A 9,868-nucleotide genomic window follows, 5' to 3' on the forward strand; every position below is an offset into this window, starting at 1 on the left:
AGACTTCGATCCGAGGTTGAGGGGGGCCGATGCCAGACTTCAGTCCAATGCCAGGCGAGTCCTGATGCCGGGCCGAGCTCGATGTCGGATTCGTCCGATGTCGGGCGGGGCCCGATGTAGTGGGCAATGCCCAATGTATGCTATTATGTGTTTATGTGTATGGTATATGGTAGTTTAGGGAGACTCACTAAGTTTTGTGCTTATAATTTCAGTTTTGGTTTTAGGTATTTCCACTAGCAAGGAGAAGAGCTCGGGATGACTGTATGACACACACCATAACTTTTAGCCATTTGAGATATGGATATACTGTTTTGACATTTGAGATATTATTTTGACATATGATTGATATGGATATACTATTTGACATTTGAGATATTATGGTTTGTGTTTTGGATACATGATTTTAGTAATTCTGGTTTAATTAATGATTTAAAAATGAAAATTTTGAACTGTATTTTTAGGATGTTACATCGGTAATGCTCTTTTTTTGTAGTAGTCACTATCGATCCGATTTGTTTATGACCTGTCCCGTCTAAAATTTTATAATATTAATTATTATTTATAAGTTATACATTTATCAATCACCAATACAGTGTGTACTGTTTAGTATAGGACTCGAGGAGTTCAGTCTTTCCGCTGTGAGAAGTCTTCTATCCCCTTGAATGTTAAATTGTTCCATGTTTGTTATTGTGAACATATTCTTAACTTGGTTGTTCAATATGCTTTGAAAGTTATTATTGAATTTATTCACAAGCTAACAGAAAACCGTAAAATATTTGAAGCAATCTCCATAGGCGACACTAAAATTTGATTATGTGAAAGTTTATTTTGGAATGAATGTTGTCTAATTTTGGTGATTCATATTATATGTATTGTAATGCATAATTATAGCCTAATTTTAATATTGTAAATGACTAAGGTAAAATGGTTAAAAATCCGTTTATCCGATGGATAAGAGTATGAGTTTATTATGTAAAACTCTGCCGGTTCTAGATCAGGTTTGGATCCACATTTAAAAAATTGCTTAATGGGTTCGGATCGAGGTCGATCCGCTCCGAACCCGCTCCATTGCTAGCGGAACCACAATCATCATTCTTGAGGTTTACTACTTACGAATTAATAAGCCGATATGAATGATATATTTTCTGTCTATTATTTCAAATTAAAATGTTATGAAGATAATATTTCAAGCTAAAAGTAAGCATGCCAAAGGAGACCAAAATTGTACAAAGTGAATTATTGTTATAAAGTTGAAACACTTACTATTATTGTTAAAGAATTTAAAAAATAAATCATAAAAAATTAATAAAAGTTCCATACAATATAAACCCCTAAATAATTGTTTATTATTTACTCTATACACAAGAGCTGCACGATTCATCACCTATAAAATGGCATAGGGTCTGGCATATCCTTTGTCATCCATCTACTTACCTATTCTAGCCTTGAACGATAATTCTCTGCAATGGAAACAAAAATAATTTCCAAAGAAAATATCAAACCCTCTTCCCCAACACCATCCCATCTGAATACATTCGACTTTTGTGCGTTAGATCAGATTATTGTAAGTCCTTATGTACCAATCATCTTATATTACCCCAATAACAATGGCGACAATTCCAATCATGCCCTACAAAGGTCAGAGGTTCTAAAGAAGTCTTTGTCTGAGACCTTGACTTGGTTTTACCCACTTGCAGGAACAATCAAGAACGATCTTTCTATCGATTGTAACGATATTGGTGCTAACTATATTGTAGCTTTGGTCCGCGGTCGTCTTGACGAATTTCTACGGCATCCTGATCACGGGTTGATCAATACCTTTTTGCCATGTGAACCTAGCTTTAACAAGTCTAGTATTGGTAATCGTGTAACAAACGTGCAAGTGAACATTTTCGAATGTGGTGGGATTGCCATCGGCTTATGCAGTTCACACAAAATCCTTGATGGGGCTGCTGTGTACACGTTTATGAAAGCATGGAGTAACATGGCTCGTGGAGCTGAAGAAGTTGTGTATCCAAACTTCACCGCTCCATCTCTTTTCCCTGCGAAAGGCTCATGGCTCAGAGACACATTCATGGTGTTGGGGGAGTCATTGTTAAAGGAAGGCAAGTGTCGCACAAAAAGGTTTGTATTTGGGCCGGATGCTATATCCAGACTGAGAGACAGGGCAGAGAGTAACGGTGTGCAACGACCTACTCGTGTTGAGGTGGTATCTAGTTTGATATGGAAGTGTGCAATGGCTGCAACTACAGAAGCATGTGGTATCCAGAAGCCATCTAGTTTAACACACTGGGTGAATCTTCGTCCCAAAATTAAATCCAACTTTTCGAATCACTTGATTGGTAACATCGTTTGGGTCTCAAATGCTGTGTGTTTGGCTAGCGATGAGACACCGTTGCACAGTTTGGTGAATAGGGTGCGTGAAAGTATTTCAAAAATCAACGTTGAGTTTGTGGAGAAAGCACAAGGAGATGAAGGGTCTTTCGCCATGCAGAAATCTTTACAAGAAATGGGGGAGATAACTGGCTCGATAGGAGCCATAGAAAACTATGGTTTTTCGAGTTGGTGCAAGATGGGTTTCTATGAAATTGACTTTGGTTGGGGAAAGCCGATTTGGGTGACAGGTGTTGTAGCTGAGGGCGCGCCCGTGTTTGTGAAGTTTGTGACACTAATGGACACGAAAAGTGGTGAAGGAATAGAAGCATGGGTGAATTTGGATGAATCAGAAATGGAGATTTTACAGAAGAATCAAGAGTTACTTTCATATGCTTCATTAGATCCAAGTCCTCTTCTAAATGGTGAAATTGGTGCATTAGGTGCAGGACTTGGCCAGGCAACTGACCAATTTGTAAAGGAAATAAATCCGCTTCAAACGGCCTGATTTTTAAATCGTGGAAATTTAAAAAAGGAAGTCGGATATGCATGATGATTGTGGGTTTTTAATAATGATTCTGGATTTGTGGCCAGGCAGCTGTCGAGCCCACATCACATCATTTAGGCCTATTTAACGCTCTACGTTTTTATTGTGCTTGTGTGTTGTTAACTATTTTCTTGATATCGATATTCAATTGCGACAAGTGTCTTGCAGAAACAAAAGTTGATGTTACATGGAGAGTTTTTATAAATACGGGTTGATTTTAGAAATCATTTGTAAAAATGGGTGGATTTTAAACCATTCAAATCGTTGACTCATTTTAAACTTATTTGTAAAAATGGATTTTCTTGGATGACCCACAAAAAACAAACCATCACTTCTCGTTTATATTTGTAAAAAAAAATAATGACTTAAAAAGTTAATATATTTTTCGATTTGTATACATTGAGTTTTTTTATCTATATTTATCCCCTTCAACTTGATAAACTGTGCATATTCAATCCATATAATCAGCTATTCCAGGTTAGCTGCTAAAAATAACTTAATAGAGTTATATATTTCTCACTTTGTACATATTTTGTCCTTAATTTTTTTGAACATATGTAGTCCTTAATATTTTTTTTGTTGCAAAATAAGTTATTTTTTTGTTTTTGTACTCATTCAATACTTACAAATGATTTCTTTAAGTACTTATGAATGATTTATTTAAGTTTTTCTCATGATATATTACGTGAGACAATCATTAATGAGGTGTTTGAGCCTTTTGATGCTTATGTTCATCGCGATCTCGACTACTTGATTACTTAGGTCATGTGTTCTGAACATCATAACTTCATCATACGATCTCAGATTTTAACGGTCTTTATATCCACTGATGTTTTCTTATTATTTTATACTATGTTTTTTATTATTTAGAACTAAAAGATACTTAATATTTTTTGAAATATTCAGTTACAGTTAAAATGGAAACTGGAATGCAAAAGGAGGAGAATGGAGCTGAAAAGATGCAAAAAGGATATTGTTGGCAGATTGATCCCTCTTCAGTGTTTTGGGTATATTTGATGACTAATAAGTCCAATTGACGTGATTCAAAATGTTCTGCAAAGTAGACGAAATTTCCTACGACTTATGTGAGACAACCGTTTTTCTAGTTTGGCTTTTATCTTATCCAAAATCGGCCTTGAAGATGAAGCATAAAAGCTGGATGGAAATTCCCTCCAAGTTAGTTATTCCCCAAACACCACTTACCTTATTTTTATTTGCTTAAACCCTAAGCCACAATTAGTTTCCTTATTCAAATCTAACCCTAATATTCCATATTAATTCCACCTTCATTCAACTATAAATACCCCATATCATTCCACCATTTTTCATCATCTACGATATTCCACTTCGACTTGTGTAAAAAGAAAATTTCATACCTGCCGTTTTGAGGGTCTAGAAGGCGGCCGGAGGGCCGTTAAGCTGACATGAGAGAAGATATAAGGGGTTAGAGAGCGGATTCGTGTTTATGATTAAATGAAACCTTGATTTATGGAGCGCAAGGACCAACCGAATAGGAAGTACCCTCATCTCTCTACCCGATAGTTCATGCCTACTTCCTTTCCAAAACCCTAATTTCGGGATGAAATTCCCACTAACAGGGGGATGATGTGACAACCTGAAATTTATCCCGACATTTTAACCTCTTTTTCCGTTAATAAAATTCGCTTTATTTAATTGTTCCGTTAACTTTTTGGATTAGGTTAATTAAATTGGGACTTCTATTATGTCTTCATGAGTGCCCAAGCCATTTAGAAACACGTGAAACACCCTCAATATCCCCTTGAAAAATTTTAGTTACAATCAAGTCAAATTTCAACCATTCAATCGGGTACGACCAAAAGCCCCGTTCAACTTCAGTATCGGGTAGATTTCCACTGGGCCACAAACTCAAACCCCTACATAAGGGTGGGTGGACCTCCATTTGAAACTTTTCCACCCTCATAACACCCTCTGTCTACAAAGCCAATTTTGATCCAAAAACGCCTCTTTCAAGCTCCAAACTAGTAAGTGATCTATCCTAACTTGTTGTTCAGCTCATTTAACATGTAAATTCATGTTTAGAACATCCAAAAGTAGCAAAATCATGTGTTTACGGCCCAAGAACACTCTTAGACCGTAAACACCCATAAGTGGGGTTTTGAAGCCCCAAACCCCTTCCAAATCACTCTTAGGGCTTAGATATGACTTGTAGACTTGCATGTATGAGCTTAGAACCACAAAATCATATCATATGGAGAGTAAACATGAGTTTACAGCCCAAGAACAATCATGGACCGTAAACCCCTCTTCATGGGTCGTGAGCACCTTTTAAGGTGTTAAACTTGCCCTTAAACACCTCCTATGGGTAGGGTAAATGTCTAGAATCAACCACCATTGAAGTAGGGGCATTAAACATCAAAGAAACTATGGACTTAGGAGTTTACGGCCATAAACCCCCAAAGGATTGGTCCATGCGCCGTAAACTCCCTTAAAGAGGCCAAATGACGCCCTAACTTCCCCATATAGCTTGGAATAATGCATAGAACCTTGTATTCTTTCATTTAAGCCCTTAAATCATGAATTGAAGGACCCAATGAGAGTTTACGGACGTAAACTCTATTTTTACAGCAGTGAACTCCCTTAAATGGTTCATTTGGAGCCTTAACCCCTTCCTATGCCCTAGAATTGAACCTAGCCTAATTCCACAAGTGATATAAGACCTTTGAGCATCAAACAACATACCACCCATGAGTTTATGGCCGTAAACTCATGGGGATATGGTCTTAGGGCCAAAATCTCCATAAAAAGTTTACTCTTGAAGAGTAAACTCCCTAACTAGGCCATACACCCCCTTATTGCAACCCAATAGCCTCCTAGCACTTGACCAAAGTGTTTTTCCGCACATTCGGATGCTTATACGTGTTTGATTACTGTTATAATCACTAATTATATGTAAACATATGTCTTCATATGTTATTTGGTCATTAAGTGTGTTCAAGTCTTTACTTGACACCGAGCACCCAACCGAAACCTCCATCCGATCCACTTACAGCAGGTGAGTTCATACCCCTGAATTAACCTTTTAAATGATTTTAACTGCTTTTATAGGGGGGAATACAAGTTGAACTGTACAACTATTAGATAAATCACATGTGATTAATAACTGTATACAAAAATAGAGTTTGCATGTTAAACTGTTTATCCAGCTTAAAGATTTCCAAATCATGTTTTCGAATCTTGTTAAAGTATGAATATCCCTTTTTAAGATCATTAAAGGTTATCCAAAGTTTTTCAAAGTTTGTTTACTGAAGAGATATCTAGTCGAAATTTCTTATCAAGGGTTTTCTTCGCTTAAACTGTTTTATAAAAATCATTTTCAAAGCTGTGTATGAAAGGTTTTTCAAAGGATTCCAAAGATTTTCAAAACTTGTTTTAACAAATTGACATCAAGTCATACATTTCTTATATGTAAAGGTTTTCCAAAGTTTTCTTCTATGCTTTTATTTTGTTAAATGCATGCATGTATTTGTATAGTTATATAAATAATGTTTAAAAGACTTAGGAAGGCTAGTTCGCCCTATTTCCTTTTCATCGTTGGGATGTGGTCTGGTGGGTATCGGTTATCCATCCGAAGATCGTTTAAACATTAGTTATATATATCATGTATACATATATGGACATAAATGTTTCCATCGACCAGTTCATTTCCCTTGGGTAGCAAGGGCGTCCTTCCATTCATCATTCGTAGACCAGAGACACTAGTAACTATTATAGGAATAGTTAGGAGATTCTAATAACTCTTTCTAGTCCAGATAATTCCAAAGGAGTCAGTTCATTCGCAAGTCTACATTGTTATTCCAGTACTTACAATAGAATTCAAAATACGAGATGCATCTTCAAGACACAGATCTCCCCGTCGTCAAGTTGGTAACAAGAGTCTCCTGGAGGGAGAGCGGGCATTCTGTGTATAGATCTATCGGGACTGACACTCCCGCACCCTGACTGCTAGCTACAGTCCCCGGCCTACCAAGCCAAGGGGTGACAAATGTCACATTTATTCCGACGCTTGCAGGGCGTCAAGTACTTTATTGTCAATCCGTATGGTCACGAGTATCTCCATGTTTACCTTATAATTCATGGCCTTAAGGTCACGAGAATTAACATTGTATTTTTAAAACAACCCACTTAGGATTACCGGATGTTTTAGACTTTGCTAGCTGTGTCGTTCATTCAATATTGTCTGGAGTCTGTATTTCCTTGTTTTAGACTTTGCTAGCTGTGTCGTTCATTCGATACTGTCTGGATTCTTTGTTTCCTTTTGTTAGACTAAACCGGGCGTATCATTCATTCGATACTCTCCTGGAGTCTATGATTTCTTTTGCCTTAGTCAGCAGTATTACTGCTGAGGCATATGTTATTTTGCCCCTAGTTTTTTTACTAGTGATATTCTCATATTTTCTTTAAAGTCAATACCGTACTTTGGTAATATTAGTATTCTGGGGAAAATTACTCCTTAAAACATAAGTCTGTCGGGTCTTGGCAGAAGACCGCCTTTATTTAGAAATATAGGATTTTCTGGAAAGGAAGCTAATACACCGTAGATTCTAAAATACTATCTTTCATAAAGTTATTTTGAATAGAAATGCGTATTTATACAAATGACACAAAATACTTATGAACTCACCAGCATTATAAAATGTTGATACTCGCTTTCAAAATAACTTGTATTCTCAGGTCAGCGATAGACAGGTACATCCCGGGAGCTTTTGTGAAGACAACCTAGTACGAAGCTACATCTATATTATTCCTTGTATTACTTTGATGTTACTATGAAATGTAAACTATGTAAAATTATTACTATTAATGCAATGGTTGTTGTACTTTGATTACTATACTGCATATGTTGTGATACTTGACATGACGTCATCCACCCCAGAACGTTTCCGCCGTTCCGGTTTTGGGGTGTGACAGATTGGTATCAGAGCATTGTTTATAGTGAGCTCAGTATATCAATTCACAAAAGATATATAGCCTATAAATACATTGGGATAAAACACTCTGACCAAGAATTATACTTTTAAATATAACCATATTTTACCAAAGTATAATAACATCCAGAATCTAAAACACTCGAACAAAAGTATCACAAGAAGAACGAATAAAATTCTTTGGATGTTGACCATTACCGTCAAACCTGGGCAGTTATGTAGTCGTAAGCTGGAATAAATGTAACCTGATCAACTACATTTATTCGAGATGCGACCAACGTGTGGTTGGGAGTGATGGTGGTGTTGCAACGAATCTGAAACTTACCAACTAGGAATGCTAGAGCCAAACATAAAGTTTAAAATACTATGGAAGTATTTTGGAATACTAAAAGACTCACATTAATCCCATAATCATATTCAAAAGTTAAGAATCAAACAAGTAATTAAAATACCATAGGCGTATTTTAGGATCCATAGATAACCTTGTGTGAAAAACTAAAAAGATCCTCATTGATATACCTATGATTACAGAGGGTATACTTCTAAGGTTATATATGATAAGGATCCCATAGGCTAAGAATGTGTGGTTTCGCTCTACTTCCTTTTCCTTGTTTGGATGTGGATATAGAGTAGTATCACATATTTGAAGGCCTATCGGATCTAAGCTATATATAATTTGTGTACCCTATGTAATTGTAGCAGGACTCGATGTGGATCACCCAGTGAAATGTTAATAATCTCTTAGGATTCTTTAGACATTTCCATTCTCACACGAACCCTGTAGAAAACCCTACCCACTTTAATGTTTGACAAAAGAGTTGATTCAGACCCATAAGAGGTTCATTTAGAAGATTTCCAGTTCGGAAATAGATGAACTAGGATGAGACAATTGAAGCCACCAAGCGCCTATACCTTTTAGGGACACCGGTGGGGAAACCTGCCTGAACTTCTGAGACTTCCAGTCATCCATCATGAAGCGATGACACTCAGGGGTAGGATCAGAAGTAAGACAGCGCTGACACTCGGATTTAGAATCAGAAGTAAGACGGAGTAGAAATTCAATATGTCTACACGAAAAGAGAACCCTAGGTAACTACCCGAAGAAAACCAATGTCGATCCCAGTCAAGGATAAGAGGTAGACAGAGGGAGCCAGCACATGGAACCCGAGAAGTGTCTTTTCCTCGTTGTAGTCGCGCTAATACACCCATAAAATAAGACAATTTAATGGGTTAGTGATTACACTACTCACACTATGTGTTAGGTAAATCGCCTTTTCCCGTCGCATGTAACACGATTAGATCAGATCCCAAAACCTCGATCGAGGGTGTTTAGCCATAAGTTTTCATGAGCCCTTTTCCTCCGTGATCCTCGTTTCGAACTTCCCTCAAATCTTTCCAAGCCGGAGAGTGAACCTTTCCAGCATAAAGACAACTTAGTAGGAACGACTCCCATCTTATGGCTTTCCGATACTCATACCCCTACCTTGAATACCCGAACTACATCATGGGGATGTAGTTCGACACTCAGATAACCAATATCCGAGGCGCGGGAAAATTTACGCCTATTATAGTAAGAATAGATACGTCTAGGGTTAAACATTGTCTCTCATCATCTTGTGTTCCTTTTCGTGTACGAAAACCATGCCTCCGAAGAAACGTAACCAAGCCACTGGCAAGAAACCGACTCTCCTATTTGATGAAGCTATGTTCCAAGCTGCAGTCTCGGCAGCCATAGCAGTTGTCATGGCTCAACTGAATGCTAACAACGCCAATGTTAGCAAGAACTCTATCGGAAATCCCGATCCTAGCAATGGACAGTAGAAACCAACACCTGTATACCCAGCCACCCAAGAACCCCAACCAAAGCCACTGAAGAGAAAGCTCAAGAACGAGGAGGGAAGTACCTCGGCTCAAGGACCTTTCGAAGGGCAACGAGCTGAGACAGTCAATATCCCTACCAACCCTTCCATCTCGACTCCTA

At 37.6% G+C, this 9,868-nt stretch overlaps 1 protein-coding gene across 1 annotated transcript; it reads left to right on the forward strand.

Annotated features, from left to right (window-relative positions):
- The first annotated feature begins 1,411 nt into the window (after positions 1-1,411).
- Positions 1,412-3,112, forward strand: LOC111902910 (stemmadenine O-acetyltransferase). Its single transcript, XM_023898724.3, has one exon. It carries the CDS (start codon positions 1,466-1,468, stop codon positions 2,879-2,881), a length of 1,416 nt encoding a protein of 471 aa, XP_023754492.1. The 5' UTR covers positions 1,412-1,465; the 3' UTR covers positions 2,882-3,112.
- The last annotated feature ends 6,756 nt before the right edge of the window (positions 3,113-9,868 follow it).

This window comes from Lactuca sativa, chromosome 2 (genome assembly GCF_002870075.4).
Source record: "Lactuca sativa cultivar Salinas chromosome 2, Lsat_Salinas_v11, whole genome shotgun sequence".
Taxonomy (NCBI): domain Eukaryota; kingdom Viridiplantae; phylum Streptophyta; class Magnoliopsida; order Asterales; family Asteraceae; genus Lactuca; species Lactuca sativa.